Genomic DNA, 25813 nt, shown 5'->3' on the forward strand with positions numbered 1-25813 from the left:
GCCATTGTTTCTTTACATTTTCAATTTTCTTTGCTTTATCTGCTCCACTCTGCTTCTGACACCCAATTACATGTATGATGGACATTTCAGTACTGTATCATGGGTTCCCAAACCTTTGTTCAGTTTTTTTTTTTTAATATGGATGCTGTGGCAAACACTAGTAAGGATAAATTATTTATTTAACTAGATGCATTTGTTATATACAGCCCTTCTCCTTGAGATTTTATTTTTATTTATTTGAGAGGCAGATTTACAGAGAGAGGGAGGGACAGAGAGAGAGAGAAAATTCTTCCTTCCATTGGTTCATTCCCCAAATGGCTGCAATGGCCAGAGCTTGGTGGATCCAAAGCTAGGAGCCAGGAGTTTCATCCAGGTCTCCCACATGAGTGCAGGGGCTCAAGCACTTGGGCCATCTTCTGCTTTCCCAGGCCATAGCAGAGAGCTGCATTGGAAGAGGAGCAGTCAGGACACAAACTGGCACCCATATGGGATGCTGGAACCATAGGCAAAGGATTAGCCTGCTACACCACAGCACAGGTCTCTGTTTAGATTTTTAAAAAACTATTTTTCTTTCCCTTCTTCAGAATGGACAATTTCTACTGAACTTAGTTAACTTCACTGATTTTTCTATTATCTTCACTCTACTATTGGGCCTATCCAATTACTTTTTTGTTTTGAATATTTTACATATTTTTAGTTATAGAATTCTTGTTTTTTTCTATTACAGTTATTATATCTCTGCTTATTTATCATTATTTATCATCGTAAGCATATTTTTACATATACCCTTGAGCGCAGTTACAACAGGAGCTCTAAACTCCTTGACTGCTGATTTCAACATTTGAGTCATCTCAGAGTTGGTTTCTATTGGCTGTCTTTTCTCTTGAGAATAAGTCACTTTTTTGTTGTCTACACATTGAAAAACTTGGGGTTGTATCCTAGGCAAGGTGAATGTTGTAGAGACTCTGGATTCTGCAATATTTTCCTAAACAAGAATTTATTTGTGAGGCAATTAATCTGACTTTACTCAAATTGCAAACTCTCTCAAGTCTCAAATAAGTTACGCTAGTCTTAGTAGAAACACAATCTGTGCACTAATGATTCAGGAGTCAGTGAGAAACTTGGGAAGAAACGTCTACACAGACTTAGGGGTCACCCATCTCTTGAGTTCTGTTTTTCACAGATACCCCACTTACTTCCTAAAAGTTGTTGTTGCATAAAGCTCTGCCCTCCAATTCTTTGGACTAGAAGGATTCTAGCTATTCTGGAAGAATTTTAGCCACAATACATGGCACCAACTTCTGTGTACCCTTTGGCTGAAGTCTTTCACCCAGTGCTAACCTGATTCGCCAGCTGGCAGCTTCCCTCCAGTACTCTCCTGCTGTGTTTACTTGCAGTGGCTCTAGATCATTGTTTTTGATTTTGTCTTTTTATTTTGGGGATTGGTTTTTCGTTTTGTCTTTTGTCCTTGATGTTTAGTTGTTATCTGTGAGAGGGCTGGGTCTTGTAGGAGCTAAAGAAAGTCAAAGCAGAAGCAGAACTTCCTCCTGATTCCTGAGTTATGAATATGACAAAAAAGTTAATTACACTGAAATAGTTAACTGCTAAGTCTTCATCACTAACACAAAAAGGCAAGGCAATTTTGTTAACTAAATATCCAACATAGGCAAAGGCATTTTCTGTTTAAGTTGGAAACAAGTACAATATTTCCAAACAACATTTCAATAATTTCACCTGCAAAAGAAAAATGCTTTTGCAGAGCTGCTATAAAAAAATAGAAGACAGGCCTGTGCTGTGGCATGGCGAGTAAAGACCCCTCCTGCAGCACCGGCATCCCATATGGGTGCCTGCTCAAGTCCTGACTGCTCCACTTCCAATCCAGCTCTCTGCTATGGCCTGGGAAGGCAGTGCAGTATGGCCCAAGTCTGGGGGCCCCTGCACCTGCATGGGAGACCTGGAAGAAGCTCCTGGCTCCTGGCTTCAGAACACAGCAGCTCTGGCCGTTGTGGCCAACTGGAGAGTGAACCACTGGATGGAAGACCTCTCTCTATGTCTGTCTGTCTGTCTCTCTTTCTCTGCCTCTGCCTCTCTATAACTCTGCCTTTCAAATACATAAATAAACCTTTAAAATAAAACAGGCCGACACTGCAGCTCAGTAGGCTAATCCTCCGCCTGCGGCACTGGTACTCCGGGTCCTAGTCCCAGTTGGGGCGCCGGTTCTGTCCCTGTTGCTCCTCTTCCAGTCCAGTTCTCTGCTGTGGCCCGGGAAGGCAGTGGAGGATGGCCCAAGTGCTTGGGCCCTGCACCCTCATGGGAGACCAGGAGGAAGCACCTGGCTCCTGGCTTCAGATTGGTGCAGTGCACCGGCCATAGCGGCCATCTGGGGAGTGAACCATCGGAAGGAAGTCTGTCTCTCTCTCTCACTAACTCTGCCTGTCCCCGCCCCGCCCCCGCCCCCCTCAAAAAACCAGAAGACTATATTGATGATTTTCTGGAACGACAGTACAAAATGGACAGGAAGAAGAACAAGGTAATCTAAGGACACATTGAAGGGGCTTGGTCTTTAACCTGGAGAAAAGATTCTACATGCACAGACCAGTGCTTCTGCAGCCTTAATGTGCTTACGAGCCACCTGAGGGCCTTCGGGTGCTTAGCCTTAGGAATATCTTTCATGTATGGCTGAAACTTTCTGATTTGTGACAAACCTGAAACATACTTTCCTTATCACCAATGACAGATGTATTGAATGTGTGGAACAGAAGACAAGTGCAGAACCGGAAATCTCTCTATGGCTATGTAATCCTGGTCCCATACAAAGTGGGAATCTCCTATGAAGACTGTTTTTTTTTTTCTTATTTATTTTATTTAAAAGGCAGAGTTACAGAGAGGCAGAGGCAGGTGGGGGGGTCTTCCATCTGCTGGTTCATTCCCCAGATGACCAAAATGATTAGAGCTGAGCTGATCCAAAACCAGGAGCCAGGAGCTTCCTCCATGTCTCCCACACAGGTGCATGGACCCAGTGATGTGGGCCATCTGCTGCTTTCCTAGGCCATAGCAGAGAGCTGGATCGGAAGTAGAGCAGCAGGGACCCAAACCAGCACCCATATATGGGATGCCAGCACTGCAGGAGGCGGCTTTACCTGCTACACCACAGCACCGGCCCCAAGACAGTCTTTTCTTTTTTTCTTTTTTGATAGACAGAGTTGGACAGTGAGAGGAGAGAGACAGAGAGAAAGGTCTTCCTTCCATTGGTTTACCCCCTAAATGGCTGCTACGGCCAGTGTCCTGTGCCGATCCGAAGCCAGGAGCCAAGTGCTTCCTGCTGGTCTCCCACGCAGGTGCAGGCACCCAAGCACTTGGGCCATCCTCCACTGCCTTCCCGGGCCACAGCAGAGAGATGGACTGGAAGAGGGGCAACAGGGACAGAACCGGCTCCCCAACCGGGACTAGAACCCGGGGTGCTGGGTCCACAGGCGGAGGATTAGCCTGGTGAACTGCGGTGCCAGCCAAGACAGTCTTTTTTTTTTTTTTTTTTTTTTTTTTGACAGGCAGAGTGGACAGAGAGAGAGACAGAGAAAGGTCTTCCTTTGCCGTTGGTTCACCCTCCAATGGCCGCCGTGGCCGGCGCGCTGCAGCCGGCGCACCGCACTGATCCGATGGCAGGAGCCAGGAGCCAGGTGCTTTTCCTGGTCTCCCATGGGGTGCAGGGCCCAAGCACCTGGGCCATCCTCCACTGCACTTCCCGGGCCACAGCAGAGAGCTGGCCTGGAAGAGGGGCAACCGGGACAGAATCCGGCACCCTGACCGGGACTAGAACCCGGTGTGCCAGCGCCGCTAGGTGGAGGATTAGCCTAGTGAGCCGCGGCGCCGGCCCAAGACAGTCTTTTTAAGACAGCTGTTTTGGGCCAGCGCCTCGGCACCGGCACACCGGGTTCTAGTCCCGGTCAGGGCGCCGGATTCTGTCCCGGTTGCCCCTCTTCCAGGCCAGCTCTCTGCTGTGGCCCAGGAAGGCAGTGGAGAATGGCCCAAGTGCTTGGGCCCTGCACCCCATGGGAGACCAGGAAAAGCACCTGGCTCCTGCCATCAGATCAGTGCGGTGCGCCAGCCAAAGTGTACCAGCCGTGGCGGCCATTGGAGGGTCAACCAACGGCAAAAAGGAAGACCTTTCTCTCTGTCTCTCTCTCTCACTGTCCACTCTGCCTGTCAAAAAAAAAAAAAAAAAAGACAGATGTTTTAACAAAACACAGGAAAGTGGAGGCAATGTAGATCAAATCTGTAACATATTAGATAAGATCTGTAATGAACGCCTCAGTGCAGATACACTCATTACCCTCATCTGCAATGCATCTCTCTTGGCTAAACTTTAGTGAACCTAATTGTCCTACAGAAGGGATGAAAAATCAACACCTAATATTTGGTGCTTGTGTCAGACATCAGTAATTCATCATAGTGCACTTCCTCACGGAGTCTAGATTTAGAATCTAGCTGAAGACAGGATGTAAAGTCAGCTCTGGGGGGCAGCGCTGTGGTGCAGCAGGTTAATGCCCTGGCCCGAAGCGACAGCATCCTATGTGGGTGCTGGTTCTAGTCCCAGCTGCTCCTCTTCCGATCCAGCTCTCTGCTGTGGCCTGGGATAGCAATAGAAGATGGCTCAAGTCCTTGGGCTCCTGGCTTCAGATCGGCGCGGCTCCAGCCATTGCGGCCATCTGGGGAGTGAACCAGCAGATGGAAGACCTCTCTCTCTACCTCTCCTTCTCTCTGTGTGTAACTCTGACTTTCAAGTAAATAATAAAAAAAGAAAAAAAAAAGTAAAGTCAGCTCTAGCTCTGAAGTCCGTTTCTATTCGTTCTCCTATCTTAGATTTTCTACCACAAGATGGGGAGCCAGGGTGACAGCTAGGAGTTCTCTCCACGTGGTTGCAGACCTATGTGAGGGACCTAATGAAAGGCGTTGGGAGAGTATTTCAGGCATGGAAAGCCAAGACACTCTGTCAAAAAGATCTCTGTGAGTGAGATCCCAGTGGAAAGAACAGGTCTTCAAAGAGGGAGGTGCCTTTCTCTGAAGGGAGGAGAGAACCTCCACTTTGACTATGACCTTGTCTAAACAAGATAAGAGTCGGAGAACTCAAGGGGCTTCCATAGCCTTGGAAACTCATGACTGGTGCATAGGGAGATTACTGATGCCATAAACAGGAGTGTCAATTTGTAAAGTCAACAACAGGAGTCACTGTGCACTTACTCCTCATGTAGGATCTCTGTCCTTAATGTGCTGTACACTGAGGCTTAATGCTATAACGAGTACTCAAACAGTATATTTCACTTTGTGTTTCTATGGGGGTGCAAACTGTTGAAATCTTTACTTAATGTACACTAAACTGATCTTCTGTTAAAAAAAAAAAAAAAAAAAGAAAAGAAACTATCAATTCCCAACTTGACTCTCACTGGGATTAAACATGACAATAGGTCTGATCTGATTTCATCATCATGTAAAAAAAAATCATCTATTATTTTTCACTTTATGTTCCTGTGTGGGAACAAACTGTTGAAATCCTTACTTAAGGTATACTAAGCTGATCTTCTGTATACTAAGATAATCGAAAATGAATCTTGATGTGAATGGAAGGGGAGAGGGAGTGGGAAAGGGGAGGGTGGTGGGTGGGAGGGACGGTATGGGGGGGAAAGCCATTGTAACCCATGAGACGTACTTTGGAAATTTATATTCATTAAATAAAAGATTAAAAAAAAAAAAAAAAAAAAAAGAAAGGCGTTGGGGTAAACATCCCTCAGTGCATCTCCCCTACAACCCCGAAATCACATGCAGCCGACAAGACCTTCGATGATCAGAAGTGAAGAAACGGCCTCGGAAGACAGCCCAGTCGGACAGCACTTCCTCGATGTCGTCTCAGAAGCCAGGCGTACCGAGTGCTCATTCTGCCCAGGGATGCCTGCGCTTTGGTGTCAACAGGGCCTCACCTGACAGCTAATGCAGACACCCCCGCCGGCATAGACGCCTTGAGTGTTCAAGCTCTCCTGGCGCTGCTCCACATCAGGGTCATAGTAGCAGTCAATGGCGTGGCCGTGGCAGTTGCAGGCTGAAAAAAGTGTGCAAAGTCAACATTTCATCACGACCAGCAGACATTTTGCAGTTCCCCCACATGGCCCTGGTGCTCGCTGGGCTGCCACAGTGTTGGTCCTGGAACACCAGGCCACTCTTAATAGAAAATTGTACAGATATTTACACAAAGGCCAGCCTGTGATAAAATGTCATATGTAGCTCCTTTCATTTGATGCTAAATGAGAGTGGTTTTTCTCCTTTATTTTATTTTATTTATTTTTTCTTTTTGACAGGCAGAGTGGACAGTGAGAGACAGAGAGACAGAGAGAAAGGTCTTCCTTTTCCGTTGGTTCACCCTCCAATGGCCGCTGCGGCCGGCGCGCTGCAGCCGGCGCACCGCGCTGATCCGATGGCAGGAGCCAGGAGCCAGGTGCTTTTCCTGGTCTCCCATGGGGTGCAGGGCCCAAGCACCTGGGCCATCCTCCACTGCACTCCCTGGCCACAGCAGAGAGCTGGCCTGGAAGAGGGGCAACTGGGACAGAATCCGGCGCCCCAACCGGGACTAGAACCCGGTGTGCCGGTGCCGCTAGGCGGAGGATTAGCCTAGTGAGCCGCGGCGCCGGCCTGGTTTTTCTCCTTTAAAAAAAATAAGATCTGTAATTGTAGTAAATTAAGATATACCAAAATGCCAACTAAACTTCATACAGAAAGAGACTGTGATTGTTGCTAGAGCTACTACGAATCGTGATAAGGGAGCTCTTGGTGCACTGTGAAAAGTGTTGCATGGAAATTATCTCAATATTCTGCACAATAACTCTCCAAGGTGGGTCCCCTGGGGATGAGAGAAATGGAGGATGGGACCACAATGACACAGCTCACGAGGGAGAAAGGCACGGTTCTGACCTTTGTTTGATGCCAAAACCTGCACTTCGAGCCAGTATTCTAAACTTTCATCTCAACACTACAGTGGTGACCAACTGGGAGTAATACTCATGTCTAACTCCAGGGGGCGTGGCTAAGCAAGTTGGTTTATCTGCCGAGTGTAAGTTCTGTGTGACAGAGACCGGACGCACTTCACCTGCAGGAGCGCGTCACCCTCAGGACACAGTGGGTGCGCACACACACTCATCAGACTGACTTGAATCCATAGGAAGACAACACCCTGTGCCATCAAAATTGATGTCCAAGAGTATCTTAATGATTTTGGATCTAAAAATACCAAGTGAAAAAGTGCAGAATATAAAATAATATAGGTAATTAATCTTGAGTATTTGATGTATCTACAAAACGCTAAAATTATCTGATGAAATATTTAATAGCGGCTCTCTGCAGTGATCTGAATGCTTATGACCAGGCAGCATCCACACCTTCCCACAGTGTTAGCCTATCTCAAAACTCCCCAGAAGTCCCCTCCAGAAATCCCTTTTATATAAGTTCACTGGTCATAAGAGCATCACTCTTATCACTTAACAGTTACAGAAAATACTTGACCAACAAGTGTAAAGTCATTACTCACCTAATTCAATACACATGGGTCCAAATGCCTTTTGTCATTAAAAAATATATATCCATCTTCAACTGCTCAAAGTATTCAGAAAAATGGGCCACGGCTTCTAACCATAATAATCCAATGTCACAAGAATGTTTTCAGCACTTGCCATAAATAAGTGGCTTCCCAAGAAGATGGGCTTAAAATAAAATCTACAGTTGGATGTCTCAGGGCTTCTTTGTTTAAAACAGCAGTTTCCATACTTTGCATCACACCCATAAGTCAAAGCAACCCCTGTCTTTTCTCCACCTTTCTCTGGTCCTCTTTCCTCCACCTCCTTGATCCTGCTGAGTTACTTTTCACACCTCTCTCACTCTGCCCTCTACGCTCCCAACTTGCTGTTCAGATAGCAACCTCGCCTCCTGGTCATATCTCAGTCCACAAAACAGTTAAGATTCCTTAGGAAGTGGCGAAGGATTAAAATGTTATGATGGATGTTTCCCACTTAAGATTGCTAAAAGAGGAGTCCAGTGGGGCCAGCACTGTGGCGCCATGAGCTAAGCTGCTGTGTGTGATGCCAGCAGCCCATATTGGAGCACTAGTTCACACCCCAGTGGCTCCTCTTCTGATCCAGCTCTCTGCTGATGGCCTGGGAAAGCAGCAGAAGATGGCCCAAGTGCTTGGACCCCCGCACCCACATGGGGAGACACAGATGGAGTTCCAAGCTTCTGGCTTCGGGCTGGACCAGCCCCAGCCAATGTGGCCATTTGGGGGAGTGAACCAGTAGATGGATGATTTCCCTCTACACATATCACTCTGCCTTTCCTTGCATATCTGAATGCTCATTGCATATTAGTAATTTGTACTATTGTTCATTTTCCCCTCATATTTATATCTTAATTTAGAGTGAGGTGCTTTTATCTCTAGCCTGGGAGTTCTTCATTACAATGGCTCCCCCTTGATTTTGGTTTTGCCTTCTGTGGTTTCAGTTACCCATGGTCAACTTCAGACCAAAAATAGTAAATGGAAAATTCCAGAAATAATAATTTCATAAGGTTTAAATTACATGCCACTCGAATACCACGAGGAAACATACTGTCCCACTGTGTCCTGCCTGGGGACAGGAATCATCTCTTTCCCCATTGTCCCCAGGCTGTATGCACTGCCTGTCTGTTAGTCATTTAGGAGCTTAGTTGTCAAGCCAACTGTTGTGCTGTCACAGTACTTGTGTGCAAGTCTGATTTTACTCAATAATGGCCCCAAAGCAGAAGTGATGAGAACAATTTGGATACATCAAAGAGAAGCTGTAAATCACTTCCTCTAAGTGAAAAGATGACAGTTCTCAACTTTATCATGGGTATGTATATACAGGAAAAAATATAGTGTATTTAGTGTTCAGTACTACCTGTGGGCTCCAGGCATTCACTGGAAGTCTTGGAATGTTTCCCCACCAATAAAGAATATAAAAGACAGAACTGAGTCCCTACGACTGACATGATCCCAGCCTCTTCATGAGCTCAGGGAAACATGGCATCAGTCCCCAGGTAGAGAGAGGGGAGATCACGCAGGGGTCCTTACAGCCCCAGCTGGGCACTCACCTTCACACTCATTGCTCTGGCCCCAGGCAGCCGGCCGCCAGCGCCTCTGATGGTACCCCACACAGCAGCGGTCACACGTCTCTCCACAGGTGTGGTGCTGGCATTCGCACCGGAACCTGGGCATGGGAGCAAAGCGCATCTCAATAACTGGAAACTTTGATGAAGAGCAGTTGATGCAGTGTGAAAAACTAACACGTGAACACAGTTGCCAGGTTCATCCCTGGACTGCTCATTGAGTAATTATGGGAAGAGAGCACTTTGCAGATGCTATCTCAAGTCCCCTTATCCGTGTTTTATCTCCATTTTATAGTGGTGAAACTAAGATTCCGAGGTATTAAGACACTTGCCCCCCAAGGTCGAGGTGATAAAGATTAACTTGACTTTGAACAAATGAACAAACCAATGTTATGTCTCCTGCGATGTGCTAAATATCACATTGTCACTAATATCTGGGGGGTCTGAGAGACACATCTGCTCAAGTTTTTTTTACTGGCAGTCACATACACAGATTTACCAAATTAGGGGACCGCTATTCATAGGTTACAGAGGACTCTGCTGCCAGAGACTGTTCCAATACCATCGCAGGGCCAAAGGCAAAGAACCAAAAATCTACGCATCAGGGTGGGCATTTGGCCTAGTGGTTAAGATACCCTTCAGGACACCTGCATCCTACATCGGATGCCTGGGTTCAAGTTCCAGCTCCACTCCCAATTCCAAATTTCTGCTAATGTGCATGCTGGAGACAGCAGGTAATGGCTCAAGTAGTGAGACCCTGCCACCCACAGGGGAGACACTGAGTTCCTGGCTCCTGGCTTTGGCCATTACAGGCTTTTGGGATTAAACCAACAGATGGGATCTCTGTCTCTCTCTCCACCTTTCCTAAGAAATAGTTTTTAAAATTCTAAAAATCTAATATCTGTCTTAAAATGTTCCCAACTTAAAATGAAATTGTTGTGGCCCTGGCATTGAATTAGAACTCCAAGTGTTGGGCTTGTGCTGTGGCATAGTGAGTAAAGCCGCCTCCTGTGGTGCTGGCATCCCATATGAGCTCTGGCTCGAGTCCCGGCTGCTCCACTTCCAATCCAGCTCTCTGCTATGGCCTGGGAAAGCAGCAGAAGATGGCTCAAGTCCTTGGGCTCCTGTACCCATGTGAGAGACCCGGAAGAAGCTCCTGGCTCCTGGCTTCAGATCAGTGCAACTCCAGCTGTTGCAGCCAATTGGGGAGTGAACCAGTGGATGGAAGACCTCTCTCTCTCTCTCCCTCTCCTTCTCTCTCTTTGTAACTCTTTCAAATAAATAAATAAATCTTAAAAAAAAAAAAAAAAGAACTCTAAGTGTTGAGTTTACATTCATCTGTGCTTGAAAGTTGTCTAAGAAGGCTTTTGGCTGTGCTTGTGGGAATCTCCTCACTCCTCCCCTAGGAGAGGCGGGGTGGCACATACTTGGTACACTCCTAGGAGAAGGCGGCACTCCCTTCCCCACTCAAGTGCCCATTAAAACACATGAAAGCAGATTTGCCTGGCAGCACAGAACAGCTGGAATCCAATGGGCTCTTATCAGAGAGGCGGTTTCAGCTCATTGCCATCGAGATCCTCGGTGTCAGCTGGGCTGAAAGGGTATTCAGGGAAGACTGCATGAAGAACATATGGTCCAGCCACACTCACAGGGAGCTTAAAACCGCACTCAGCAGAAGAAGTAGCTGGAGACCTGTCTGAGTCATATTGTTAGCCCCAAGTCATTGCTTCTCTCAACCCAGGCTCATGGCTGATATTACATCTGCTCCGAAGATGTTGTTGAAGATGTTGTTGATTAGAAAATCTCTTCAGGATGACCACTCCACCCATTCCCAGGGAAAAATTCTTATCTGTTTCTAGTGTCCACAGTCACATGTCTCCTAAGCAACTGAATGCTTTTTAGCTTATGATCCTAGTGAAATATGAAACCAAGCATATTTCCCTTTTTTACATGGCTACTAGGAATCTCAGAATAAAATATGTGATCCTTCCATCTCTCCATGCATCAAGGTCACTGTGGTTTGCATGCCTGGTTAAAGCTTTCTTCTTCCTGAGTAGCCAATAGCTTTTTTGATTGCTTAGCCTTAGCTCCTCCCATTAAGTCACGGAATCCCCTTAAATATACTATGAGATGTGGATTTCATTGGCACTTGTACAAAGTCAGTCTTGAGCAGAAGTGAACCAATAGGCAGGGGAGGCAAGGCAATGCTGCCAGAGTGGACATTGCAAGCTAGGCCTTTCACTCAAGCATGGAGGGATGGCCTCTCCACTCATGTGTTGGGAGCGATGAACCACCCGGTACCAAAGGCTGCCGGGTCATCCAGAGACAACAGGGCTCAGCCGTCCTTCCAAGCAGGAAGCTCAGTGCCTCTCCCTCGGCTTCTCCTCTCTCAGGTGGCATCATTTTATCCTGGACTCGGAACATTGCACGGACCTCTTCTTCCCCTTCTCTCCAACTCGGCACTCATCTGACCCAACTTCCAGTGCCTGAGGGCTCCACCCTCCCAGCTACGTGGTGGAAGTAGAAGAATCATCAATAAACAAGTGCTTGCTCATTAAATGGTGGTTAGCATGTACATGAGCCCTCTCAGCCCCACCTGATCCCTGAGCAAGGACAGCAGCATCAGGGCTCATCACTGGCCAGGGAGAAGCACACCACATAAGTCAGGCCTAAAGATGTAAACCTGTGGCTGGTGCTGTGGCACAGAGGGTTAAAGCCCTGGCCTGAAGCACCGGAATCCCATATGGGAGCCGGTTCTAGTCCCGGCTGCTCCTCTTCCAATCCGGCTCTCTGCTATGGCCTGGGAAAGCAGTAGAAGATGGCGCAAGTCCTGGGGCTCCTGCACGCATGTGGGAGACCCGGAAGAAGCTCCTGGCTCCTGGCTTCGGATCAGCACAGCTCCGGCCATTGCAACTGTTTGGGGAGTAAACCAGTGGATGGAAGACCTCTCTCTCTGTCTCTACCTTTCTCTGTTATTCTGCCTTTCAAATAAATAAAATAAATCTTAAAAAAACAAAGATCTAAATCTCAATGTGACTAAAGGGGAAACATCTCTCATAAATGCTGCTCTGGGAGATTTGTAGATTAACTGAAACCTGGGGAGAAAAGCATCCCTCTTGTGATGACATCCATATAGCCAATTGGTGACTACCAAATATGTGAGACTCATGCATTTTGTTGCATGTAAAATATACCTCAATTAAAATCAAGAAAAGGTACATTCATGTTCATAGCAGCATTATTCACGATAGCCAACTCATGGAAGCAAGTCAAGTGTCTATTTACAGATGAATGGATAAGCAAAGGACACATAGCATTTCAGCCTTCCAAGCCAAAGGAATTCTGACACAAGCTGAACATGGATGAACTTTGAGGGCATCATGCAAAGTGAAACAAGCCAATCACAAACAGACACATATGATAAAGCTCCACTTCTCTGAGGGCCCTAGGGTAGTTGAATTCATAGAGAAGGAAAGTAGACAGTGGTTTCCAGAGCCTGGTGGGGTGAATGGGAGGTTGTGGTATAGTGGGTACAGAGTTTGATTTTTGCAAGATGAAAAGAGTTTTGGAGATTGGTTGCACACAATGTGCATTTACTTAACAGGACTGAAGTGTACACATAAAATGGTTCATGTGACACATTTTGTTGTATGTATTTTCCCACAACTTAAACTTACGAGGATTTAAAAATGTATACCCCGATCCTATTAAACAAACTATAGTTCTCTTGCCAACTGAAATCAATTGTTAGTGGCTGCCTGACGTATCATCTTGTGAGGGTGCTATAATTGATTAGTCATGTCTACTGTGGACCCACAGGGGATATCTAAAAGGAGGGGAGGCGCACACATCACTTCTTTGCTGATCCTGAAACATTCCTGTGGAGGGCAGGAACCCTGGAACATTTAATGCAAACATCCACTGAGATACTCAGACTTCTGCATAGCAAAGCTTTAAAAATTGCACAATGTACTTACAGTTGTTCAGGATTATTTACACGGCATACTTCAGCATGGCCATTGCAAACACACCGTCCACCAATGCTGATATCCTTTATGCTGTAGTAATACTATAGTACAACAGAAAGCAGAATGTATCAGTTTTACCAAAAAAATCTTTCTCTTCCTAATCTTAAATCCACATTTGTGTTGACCCAGCTTCCCTTTTGTTCCATCCTCTTAAGTCCCTTCTCCTTGCCTACATCCATACATAAGGGAATCACATTTGGACTGAACTTGTTTTCTGAAATAAATGCATTCCTCTATCAAATTTAATAACATGCTGCCAAGTTTTTCCATTAAAAAAGCAAACAAATGCTTGGAGTGCATAGAAGGACATTGTCTTTGAAGAGTCATAACCTAGTGGGCAGGCATTTGTCCCAGTGGTTAAGAGGCCAGGTGGGCACACATCAGCGTGCCTGGGTGCTCTGCTCCTGATTCCAGCTTCATGCTAAGGAGCACCTTGGCAGCAGGTGGTGGCTCAAATTGGGTCCCTACTACCCACATGGGAGACCTAGATGGAATTCTGGCATCCCTGCTTCAGCCATGTGGACATCTGGGGTGCAAAACAGTGGGAGGGAGATCTCTGTCTCTCTGCCACTCAAAGAAACAATTCTAATGAAAAGAATCATGTCTTGTGGTCTATTAAAAAGAGATTAAGGACTTCCAAGTTTTTTAAATATAAATCCAGATGTTAGACACCAAACATTTTATTTATCAAAACTAGATTTTATGTCCTTTTCCACCTACTATGTGCAAAATACTGCCCCAGGCTGCAAGAAGGGACAGACATTGACAGTGATGGCTCTGAGACAGCCACACGACAGCAGCAGCTCAGGTTCCAAAGGGCCACAGTCAAAGTCAAAGGTTCAAGCTCCATAAAGGACAGAGTCAGCTTCGGATCCAGCCAAGTGAGTCCCGGCCCCTGAGCTATGAACACGCATAGGCGCCCTCACCGAGGAGTCCCCCTCTCCAGCGCGTTCCAACAGACGCCCCCTCCTGCCAGCTGCCTTCCTTCTCTCACCTGGCAGGAGACTGCCTAAGACTGGGCGAGGAGTGCGGGGGCTGCCGGCTCACTGAGGCCGCGTTGGCATCGAGAAGAACACCTGTCTGCCAGGGAGACCTGGAGCTTACAGGACAAGAGATCTTGTGTCTGTCGTTGCTGTTGTTCAGTGCAGTAGTCTTAAAGAGCTCTACTCATTCGGGGTTTGCTCATTAAAAACTACTCAGGTGTCAAAGCTTCCTAGCCACACCTTACTTAAATCTGGGGCCACTAACAAAGTCCCTGGCTAATCTAACTGCATGAAGATAGCATGAGCAGCACCTGACAAGTGAATGCCCAGAGGCTTTGCTGCTGATCAGGGTAGTGGCAACAGGAGAGAGAGAGAGAGAGAGAGAGAGAGAGAGAGAGAGAGAGAGAAGCTTTCAGCCAGCAGCTCATAGGACCCATGGGGCAGGATACCTGGCATCTTATTTCTCCTGACATCCTATTTCTCCACTAAAAAGCAACCTGGATTTGGGGGATCAAAAGAACGTATGTTTCATGCCTCATAAACAATGACAATGGAAAAGCCTTCATTCACCTAAGTGAAAGGCAATTTACAGACACGAGCGCAAATGTTGCAACTCTCAAAAAGATGGCTTTTGTAAACACCTGCAGCCTGGCTGCAGATCAGCAGAAAGCCCAGTTCTCCCTTGTGAATCTCTGTCCTCGGATCCAACATGGTCCCCCTACCCCCCGACACAGGGGCTCACAGGGAGCAAAGGGAGCGGATAATGCAGAAGATGGGCCCCCTCCCCCAGGGCAAAGCTTGGCCTTCCTGGAGACTGCTCAGAATCATAGCAGCACTTGAACTTCCTCCCTCCCTCCATTTCCCAGCTCGCTGACATCACCTAAAGAAAAAGCCACACTCTGTAGGCTGGCCCTGCCCTTGGCCCTGGGGCTGAACTGTGAAGGCTGTTCCCATAGACCCTATGGCTCTTGGACTTCTGCTGGATTTGGCCTCAAGAAGCCCCTGGCAGGGGCTCAGAGGGTGGGAGAAGAGTGAGTTCAGTGACATTATCTGCGGCATCCTTCTATGCCTGGGACACAGAGGGCCCTGTCCTGACACCTGAGAGTGACAGGTGTGCAGGGAGGGCGTCCCCCTCAGCAGGGGGCGCTGTTCCTCCCCTACTTTAGCTGCAAAACCTTGCTCAGCCTCCTCACGGCTAGGTAGGGCAGCAAGGTGGCCAGATCTTGCCGATGGAGATGACTTTCATAGAGTTTCTCTATGCCCGGCCCTCCCTTGTCTGCTGACCCGGTGCGGGGTTAGGGGATGGGAGGGAGGGTCGGGGTTGGGGAGGTATCCAGAGGAGGACTCCCAGAACCTTGGGGTGGCTGAACCACTACACAGAAAAAAACCTGGTTCCCTGAATGACTACATGGAGCCAGTCTTGTGTTTACTGTGTTAAGCCTCTGAGATCTGAGGATGGTTAGCTACAGCCGTAGGTAGCCCATCTAGACAAAGACGAGGCTGGCGATAATCCTTTGCCTTTCATCTTCTGGGAATAGAAGGCTTTTGCTTCAAGCAGCCAACCTCCTAATTAATTATGTCTAGCATTTTAGATAGAACAAGTCCCGTGCCTACACTCTTGCTGGCTATAAAGGTTACTTGAAAGAGTTCAAGGCAATTTGTCTGGTGAGCACAGAAAGTAACAAAACATCGTAGGTGGCGCGCTGGGCGCGGAGGGGCCACCACTCACCCGCCGCGTGACGGTCGGATCCCGCTGGGCTTTGGAGATGAGGTGACCCAGGAGGGTGTTGGTGCGGAGGAAACGCAGGCGGATGTTTGTGGCCTGGGTAAACTCCCGCAGCGTGGGAGAGAAAGTAAAATTTTTGGCACCTGGACGACCGTTTATCAGGGAGACCACGACCTAAAATAAGGCATACACACACACACACACACAGAGGAAAGAGGAGGGGGAAAGATCTTTTATCAAAATGCAGCAGCAAGTCTCCAAAGATCACTCCGGTGCCTCCAAGCGTGGGGTACTGCAGACCTGGGGTGTTTGCAGGTGGTCTCAGACCTTGTCTGTGTCCACAGCCATCCCTGCCTGCTCCGTCTTCCCTCCCACATCCTGGCTCTGAGTTCTGGCAGCTTGGCTCTGGAGCACGGGCTCCCGGAGGGTATCCCTTCCTTGTCAAGCCCGTGTTGTGCTGGTGTCACTGTGGGGCCATCAAAGAGCCCACATACAAGGGCCTAAGGGGCCTGCTTTGTCAAGCTGCATCAAAGAAACAGCGCTAGAATCATCCAGATGTCGCAATGCTGGCGAGAAGGAGCTCTCTGGATACGGAGTTGACAGACATGAAGGGGCAGTGGGAAAAGAATCTACACAGAAGCAGAGTGACGTGAAGTCCATGTGTCCGCCGTGGCTGCTCAGGTGGGACCTCACTGCTGATGGAGACAGAGGCGGACACCTTGATGGAAGTCTATCTGAGACTCATTCGTATTCATTACGGCCACACAAGTTCCGTGCAATTCTCTGACCTTCCCCCCTCTCTGCTTGTCCACCTCCTCCACCAATAACCAGGCTGCCTTTGCCCAGGCCCAGTGCAATCCGAAAGAGACCGATGCCGCCCGCCCCCAAGGCTGACGGGGACTGGTGATTAGTGCTGCCATCTGCTTCTCACCCCTCACCCTTTCTGGGGGTCATGTGTGGAGAGGTGAGCGCCATCATCTCTTCAGGTACCAGGGACCCATGTTCTAAATATCCCACCAGAACGGAGAAGTTAAAACCTGGGCCTGGCCTCCTGAATCCTGGCATCCCAGGGAGAATTCAAGACCCCACGCAGAATTCCCAACCCGACCCAACCTGGGAGCCCTCGGTGTGACTGCTTTATGCTCTAGCCTCAAGTGCTGCTTTCCGTCTTGCTCTGTGTGAGAGCTCTCGGAATCTGCAAGTTTCACATCAGGAATAGTTGGGTGTCTTCATGTTCATGTCTGAGTCTTTTCTCTCGCGGGCCCCCCCAAGCCTACTCACCTCACCGTTTTCCAGAGGCACGATCCGGGAATATTCAGTAGTACAGAGTACATCGTCATCCCGCGTGACAGCTGTATTGGCCTCCTTTCCAAATTGTTCCAGACAGTCTCTTTTAGAATCTAGGAAGAAAATAGATTCATATTATAAAGTTAAATATGATCACTTTATTGGAAATCACTTAAAAGGACCATGTTTCCTTAAGAAAATACACAAAAAGAAAAAGAACAGACAAGCATGTGAAAAATTTTAGACAGATGCTGAGAATGAAGTTTCCAGCCCATAAAAGAAAATACCAAGTCATCCCAGGCCACTCGGCCACCAGCAGCAATGTTGGAGATGCAGTGCTAACCCCCCTCATTAAGCAAATTTACCCTCTAAGGAGCCTTTGTGGAAGAGCCCAAGGCCAATGCCATTCAAAGCGAAATTCCTGTCCACCTTGGTTCATCAGAGTTCCAAGACCCTGACATTCTTCTTTTGTGAAGATAGCAAGAGTCACAGTAGGAAATGCAGAAGATGGAACTTAGCTCCTAATCCTACATAATGAAACAAGGACTGGGGGTAGGTGTTGTGGTGCAGCAGGTTGAACTGTCACTTGGTACACCTGCATCCCATATTGACATGCCTGGGATCAAGTCCCACCTCTGATTCCAATCCAGCTCTCTACTAATGTACCCGGGAGGCAGCACGTAATGTTGCAAGTACCTGGGCCCCTGCCACCTACGTGGAAATCTCACATGGAGCTCCTGGCTCTTGGTTTCAGCCTGGCCCAGTCTTGGCTGTTGAAGGCATTTGGGAAACCTCTGAACTGAAAATCTGTCTCTCCCTGTCACTCTGCCTTTTGAATAAATAAGTAAACAAAACTGGTTTAAAAAAAAAAAAAAAAAAAAAAACAAAGAAAAGCATTGGAGTTTTGGGCCAGTGCTGGCACACTGCTCTCCCCCTGGTAGTTCTGTATCCTTGGGATGACTGAGCACATCCTTGAGCAATGGACATGTTCTGAGAGTAATCCGGAGGTTAGAATTGACCCTAACTAGCAACAATCGGAATCTAATTTTCTAATTAAATCCACGGTCTTGATCTGTTGCAAATAACTAAAGCCCCTCAGTGATGTGGCAGGCAAGACTACTTACGAGCAAAAAACTGCCAAGGTGAGTATGTGCTTCCAAAGTCTACAGATCTTTCCAAGACCCAGAGATCAGGGCGAGGAGAATTTGCAAATTTGATTAAAACATAGGCCACCTGGAAGAGCTGATGAAGCAAAAGAGACACCGTTAGTAAAGTCACAGCAGCGACAGGTTCCGCCATCTCGGTATGACACCGATTCCCGAGGCAACACATCCAGCCCCAGCCCCTCTCCCGAGATCCATAGCTTTTCTTTTTTTAAATTTATTTTAATTTAATTTTATTTATTGGAAAGGCAGAGAGACAGAGATAGTTCTTTTATCCACTGGTTCACTTCCCAAATGCCCACAACAGTTGGGGTTGGGCCAGGTTGATGCCTGGAGCTGGGAATTTAGTCTGGGTCTCCCACGTGGGTGGCCAGCACCCCAAGTACTTGAGCCATCATGATGCTGCCTCCTAGGGTCTGTATTAGCAGGAACCCGGAATCAGCAATGGAGCCAAGACTCAAACCCAGGCACTCTGATGAGGGACTTAGGCAACCTAAGCAGCATCTTCAATGTTAGGCTAAAGATCTACCCCATATCCTATTTCTGTTGACTAGACATCTCTACCTGGGTGCTCTCAAGTTTATCACATTGAAAATCAAAAGCACTGGGCTGACACTGTGGCATAGAAGGTTAAGTCTCTGCCTGCAATGCCAGCATCCCATATGGTAGCTGTTCCACTTCTGATCCAGCTCCCTGCTAATGTGCCTGGGAAGGCAGTAGAAGATAGCCCAAGTGCTTGGGTCCCTGTACCCATGTGGGAGACCCAAAAGAAGCTCCTGGCTTCAGCCTAGCCCTGCACTGGCCATTGCAGCTATTTGGGGGAGTGAACCAGTGGATGGAAGATCTCTTTTTCTTCTCTCCTTCTCTTTCTGACTTTCAGATCAATAAATAAAATCTTAAAAAAAAAAACACACACACACATCATCGCTCTTTATCCACCAAATATCCACCATCTTTGTCACACCGTAACCAATATGCCCCTGAATTTCAGCCCTCCTACATAGCATCTTGAATTCAACACATACAGACAAGTCTAAAGGCAAGCAATGGTCACCACGTGCTGACCCTTCCAAGGCCAAGAGCCAACATTACAGCACAGAGCATCTCCCGGGGCTGTCAGAACCACCAGCTCCAGGTGCTGGAGAGACCACAGCTACACGACCAAGGCCTGAGCCGCGGCAGGGTGGGCTAGTGACACCTCCTTCCCTGCACTTCCTCCACCTTTCCCTTTGTCCCAATGCCCTCTGCTTCTTGACTGCTGTTCACACTCCCATCACTCCTCTTCCCACGTCATGGATGATGTAAAGGTACAGAAGTGGGCTGTGGTCCAGCATTCCTCACCGCCCACTCCTGTGCTCCGAGGCGCCTGCCCTGTGCACCTCAGGGCTCCTTGCAGTTCATCCCCACCCCGTTCCCTGGAAACTCATCTGGCTTGAACAACCCTGAGATTGGATGCTTCCTAGTGGGGGCCTAGTAGCACAAGGAACACAGGTGTGAAACAAGTCTATGTTAGCATGTTAGTGAGCAAGGGTTACCCCCTCCTCCAAAGCCCCGGGACCCCTAGGTGCATCTCAGAGGGACCAGAGAGACGAGGACAGCCGACCTGCCTGGCAAGCCCTCGAGCAAGGAGCTTGGGGTCGAGGGGGGGAGGGTAACTCAGACCCTGAGGGACTCTTTGCTTCCCTGGAAAGTAACAAAGAATGGAGTTTCACCTTGTTTCATACACACCAGTACATGGTAAGAGTCATACTTACAAAAAAAAAAAAATAATAAGTCTGAGTACACTAACCAATGCAAACATTCCAAACTCCAAACTGGAAGCCATAATCCCCAGAACAGCATTTCTCAAACTTTTTGATCTCAGGACTCCTTAGACTTTTAAAAATTACCAAGGGCCCCAGGGGACCACATTGTGGCTCAGTGAGTTAAGCTGCCCCTCCACTATCGATCCAACTCCTGCTGATGTGCCTGGGAAGGCAGCAGAGGATGGCCTGAGTGCTTGGGTCCCTGACACCCACGTGGGAGACCAAGATGGGGTTCCAGGCTCCTGGCATCAGCCTGGCCCAGTCCTGGCTATTGTGGCCTTTTGGGGAGTGAACGAGTGCATGGAAGATCTCTCTCTCTCTGCCTTTCAAATAAAGTCTTTAAAAAAAAATCACCAAGGAGCCCAAAAAGCTTTTATTTACATGATACGAGTAGGTACAATATTAAAAATTAAAGCTAAAAATTTAAATATATTAAATCCACCACATGTTAACATAAGTGTCATACTCATTTTTATTAAAAGCTGTATTTTCTGAAAGCAAATGTTTTCAAAAGAATAGTAGCTTTATATATTTGCAAATCCCTTTAAATGGCTGGCCAAGCAGAAGACAGTTGATTCTCACATCTGCTTCTGCACTCAGGCCCCCATGACAAGTTCTGGTTGAAGTCTTTGGAGAAGATCTGGCCTCATGAAGTTCTGCAAGGAGGAAATGGAGAACCTCAAAACTTGCGAACCCCCTGGAAGGTCAGGGGCTCTTCACCATACTTGGAGAAGCCCCGCTGTCAGTACAGGGGCTGATGTTGTAGTTGGAGAAGCCCCTTTCCTCACTTGTCTGAGGAGGGAAAAACCATCACACCAATTACTGAAAACCGCAGTTCGGCCAGTTCTGCCCCAAACACTTGTTCCTTTGATCTCAACAAGAGCACTTACCTGGATTCAGACAAATGCTCCCAGACTGTCTACAAACACCTGGGCAAATGATCCAACTCATGAAGAAAAACTAAGTAGGAATTACAGGGTGCTCGGAACACCATAGGCAACACCTAGGGGTGGGTGTGAGGATTTCCAAAAGACATATATCATGATTATGTGGGGAAAGAGTTTAGAGGAAAGCCAAGAACTCCTGTTTGGGAAATCAGAAAAAACTATGTTTTTCTCTTAAAAGTTTACATCTGAGTTCTCATCAAAGGAAAACCACTTTCCGGTACATGGATACGATGCACTACAGATGAGATGTATTTGAATACAGAAATCCTTCAAAGTAGCTTCACCCCTTCCACCAGGTTCCCGCAATCAGAGCACGCCCCCCACGCAAACCTACCTCATAGACGTGATTTGTCGCTCCCCCTCTTCGTGGAGGAATGACACTAAGCCCTGCCTAGGCTTCATATCCGAGTCACGGCACCATTATGTCGCTCCCCCTCTTCGTGGAGGAACGACACAAGACCCTGCGCTGTTCTTTCGTCTGCTCGGCCCTCCCCGGGTTTGCTGCTGGTTCTTCCCGGGTTGGCTACTATCCCTTCCACCTCCGTGGAAGGGCAGTTCCCCCCGGCCGCATTCCCCACTTCCGCAGGGGAGCGGCACACCGCCGGCCGGCTCTTCTCGGGGGCTGCACAGGTGTTCCCCTTAGATGTTCCTGGTGCATGCCGTCTCTCTCCTCCTTTATAGTCCTCCTCCGCCAATCCTAACTCGGCTGCCCACACGCCGAGTACGCTGCTCTCCTCCAATCAGGAGCAAGTCCTACAGTTTATTAGTTGAACTGGAGGCAGCTGGGTAGAAGCTGTTTTCTCCTCTCCCAGCGCCATATTGTAGGAGAGCAGATGCATAGAATAAGTCTTAATTCCAGTAACAGTCTAGTCCAAGCTGCTCCCCACAGAGGAGAGCAGATGCATAGAATAAGTCTTAATTCCAGTAACTCAGTCTAGTCCGAGCTGCTCCCCACAGATCCCCCTTTCTTTTTATTTTTTTGGTGTTGATACGCGCCTGTCTTCGGTGTCCCGCAGCACACACTCTGCTCTACTTGCTAGAGTTGCCACAGGTTCTTACAAGTCCTATCAATCAGGCAAACCGAATCCGGGTCCTCTCTTCGCCATGTTGTGAGGAGGTTTTTAGGCGCTGATGCGTGCCTGTGTTCGGTGCCCTGCAGCGCATGCTCTGCTCTGCCTGCAGGGGGCTTACAAGCCCTATCAGGCAAACCGAATCCAAGCCTTCTCATTGCCTTATTGTGGGGGAGACTTATTAGTGTTGGTTCGTGCCTATCTTCGGTGACCTGCAGCTCATACTCTGGTCGAGCTTTGCTGGCGCTTACCGCCTTAAATCAGGCAGACCGAATCCAAGCCTCCTAATTGTTGCATTGTGGGGAAGCTTTACTGATGTTAATTCGTGCCTGTCTTCGGTGACCTGCGGCTAGCCGCCCAGGTGCTCATCGCCTCACTAATCGGGCAGACCGAATCCAAGCCTTCTAATTGGCATGTTGAGGGGAGGCCTTATTTTTCTCTATTTCTCTATCTCCGGGCATTCCTACCTCTCCCATTTTACTTCTATCTTCCAGCATTCCTATTTTTCTCACTTTACTTCTAAACTTCTGTTTCTCCTATCCCTGCGGCTTTCCGGCACCTCGCCCCGCCGGCGCCCGCCCCGCGGCGGCTTCATGGCTCTGCGCGGCTTCCCGGCGCCTCGCCCCGCCGGCGGGTTCCCAGCTCTGCGCGCACGCTCCGCGGTCTCCACGCACTTCGCGCCCGCACCACGGCCTCGCGCCAGCCCCGCGTTCCCTATTTATTCACGCCCCGTGCTCTCTCTGCACGCGGCGGCTTCCGCGAATGTTTCCGCCACCACCGGCATTCAGTCCAAGTTCCCCGGACTAACCTGGCGAATTTCAACCTGGCGGCCCACGTCTCTGGTTCCAGATCTTCGCCTCTTGCTCCCCGGGGTGACTTGAAGAATTCCAAGGTGGCTTATATCTCCGCCTCGGCCTGCACTCGCGGCTTCATCCTCCCTAACATTTTTCTCTACCCGGTATGTTTCCTTAAGTTTTCTTCCAACAATATTCCTCTCATTTCTCCTGGCTACTCCCCACAGTCCGTATCCGAGTCCAAGCCTCCTCCAGGTTTCACTTTCGCTTTCAATCTCCTAGCTTCCCCGCCATAGTCCGCATCCGAGTCTATGAAAGCTTTCACTTTCGCTTTCAATCCTAACTTTTTTCCCACAGTCCATATCCGAGTTTATGCCTAGGCTTTCAATAGCTTCTTCCGGCACCTAGGCTCTTTGCTAGTCTCTCTCTCCGGTATTTTCCCACTTCTTCCCGTTTCTTCCCTCCTAAGTTTGCTATCCGTCCTAAGTTTCCTATCCGAGTCAGGTTTCCTATCCGAGTCACGGCACCATTATGTCGCTCCCCCTCTTCGTGGAGGAACGACACTAAGCCCTGCCTAGGCTTCATATCCGAGTCACGGCACCATTATGTCGCTCCCCCTCTTCGTGGAGGAATGACACTAGACCCTGCGCTGTTCTTTCGTCTGCTCGGCCCTCCCCGGGTTTGCTGCTGGTTCTTCCCGGGTTGGCTACTATCCCTTCCACCTCCGTGGAAGGGCAGTTCCCCCCGGCCGCATTCCCCACTTCCGCAGGGGAGCGGCACACCGCCGGCCGGCTCTTCTCGGGGGCTGCACAGGTGTTCCCCTTAGATGTTCCTGGTGCATGCCGTCTCTCTCCTCCTTTATAGTCCTCCTCCGCCAATCCTAACTCGGCTGCCCACACGCCGAGTACGCTGCTCTCCTCCAATCAGGAGCAAGTCCTACAGTTTATTAGTTGAACTGGAGGCAGCTGGGTAGAAGCTGTTTTCTCCTCTCCCAGCGCCATATTGTAGGAGAGCAGATGCATAGAATAAGTCTTAATTCCAGTAACAGTCTAGTCCGAGCTGCTCCCCACAGAGGAGAGCAGATGCATAGAATAAGTCTTAATTCCAGTAACTCAGTCTAGTCCGAGCTGCTCCCCACAGTGATTCACCCATTACTGTGTTCCAGCGCCATCACGCACCGCCCAGTCTTTGATTTCAGACTCACAATTAAAAGTGGGATTTCATTCATCCCACTTTACAGATGAGAAAAGTTTGAGAGAGTGTAAGTGATGAGCCCACATCAGGCAGATATAAAAATCCTGAGCCTGTGTGTACTCACAGAGAATTAGCTGTGCCACAGGACCTAACAGGTACTGAATACTGGACCCGTTTCATCCTGGGGGCAATAAATTATCGAGACGGTCCACACATCACTATTGCCACAGATGCAAGAATCCACGGAAGGCAGCCTGGCCAGGGGAGCTTTTGTTACAATACAGCACAAGAGTGTATTTGAGTGCACTGGTTTTCCAAAGTTGCACTCTCTGCTAACAAAAATCTAAACAGAGTAATCTCAGTGGCTTAGAAGGGAGCCTCACTTTGCTCAGCTTTGTCTTGTTCCCATATCATGTGTGATCCCTCGGAACAGTGGTTGGGAACGCCTGGCACGCAGACTGCTTAAGGACTGGGAAAACGTGGTCTGGCCCTGCCTAGGCAACTGCAGATGAGACTCGAAATTTCATGAATCTCTAGCAGGTTAATTTTGAAGTGGATAATCTGGTATGGCCTGCAAGTGAGGTCATACATACCCAGATGGCCTGGGGCAGAAGGCAGGCTCCCCGCCCCTTGGAAGCTGCAGGGGAGGTAAAAGGCCCCACTGTAGCAGCAGGTAGTGACTCGCCGAGGTTATCCATGGGCCTTCAGCTGTGCTACAGCTGCCACCCAGGCCTAATTTAACAAGCCCACTAATTTCACCCACTCGTCTTCCGGCACCCATCAAGATGCCCCACTTTAAAATGTTTCTGACTATTGGCTGGCCGCCTTCTGTTTTTTGTTTTTTTTTTTCTGAATCCCTTTGCACTAGTAGACTATAAAATGGTACTTCAAAAAGTTCACAGAAGGGGCCAGTGCTATGGCGCAGCAGATTAACGCCCTGGCCTGAAATGCTGGCATCCCATAGGGGCGCCGGTTCGAGACCCAGCTGCTCTACTTCCAGTCTCACTCTCTGCTGTGGCCTGAGGAAGCAGTGGAAGATGGCCCAAATCCTCAGGCCCCTGCACCCATGTGGGAGACCTAGATGAAGCTCCTGGCTTCAGATCAGCACAGCTCCCCTGTTGAGGCCAACTGGGGAATGAAGCATCGGATGGAAGACCACCCTGCTCTGTGGATGTGGGTGTGGGTATAACTCTTTCAAATAATAAATAAATAAATTTTCATCTGTTACTAAATAACCAAGTGACCCAGGCATGTGAAAGCAACAAGTAGGGATTTCCTCTCTCCTGCTGGATAATTTAAAATTTTTATGGCTTTTAAATAGCTCCTTCTGTGGAACTTTTATCTTACTATCAGTTACCTGGGTTTACTCTTTGGCCACTAAAAATACTTCAAAGCATACATTAGTGACACTTGAGATTCCCTTTGGAAGCTCATTTATGAAACTAGAAAGCAAGGGGCTAGAGTCATTACAAATAGAACAGGAAAAGCAAAGAAATATGGATTTTCAAAGAAATGATGTTTGGGGATCAGAGATATGGGTGGGAAATGATTAAAAGGGGTTGAGCTGTAATCTTCCAGCCACGTGATTTTCTAACAAGCTAAAGAGGGCTTGACTTCCATCCATAACTGTTTATATAGAGACACAAAGCAGTCCTTTGAC

At 48.2% G+C, this 25813-nt stretch overlaps 1 protein-coding gene across 2 annotated transcripts in view; it reads right to left on the reverse strand.

The window, feature by feature from the left end:
- The window catches only part of LAMA3 (laminin subunit alpha 3), a 256090-nt gene that overhangs the window by 182815 nt on the left and 47462 nt on the right, over positions 1-25813 (reverse strand). For both annotated transcript variants that reach the window (XM_008261146.5, XM_051851337.3), the window contains exons 3-8: positions 18305-18422; positions 17175-17293; positions 15897-16067; positions 13134-13225; positions 9142-9257; positions 5973-6091 (exon numbers count right to left, since the gene is read on the reverse strand). In XM_008261146.5, coding sequence (XP_008259368.3) covers positions 5973-6091; positions 9142-9257; positions 13134-13225; positions 15897-16067; positions 17175-17293; positions 18305-18422 — 735 coding nt within the window. The remainder of the gene's footprint in view (positions 1-5972; positions 6092-9141; positions 9258-13133; positions 13226-15896; positions 16068-17174; positions 17294-18304; positions 18423-25813) is intronic.

Source organism: Oryctolagus cuniculus, chromosome 10 (genome assembly GCF_051225735.1).
Source record: "Oryctolagus cuniculus isolate XC-2025 breed Fujian yellow rabbit chromosome 10, ASM5122573v1, whole genome shotgun sequence".
Taxonomy (NCBI): domain Eukaryota; kingdom Metazoa; phylum Chordata; class Mammalia; order Lagomorpha; family Leporidae; genus Oryctolagus; species Oryctolagus cuniculus.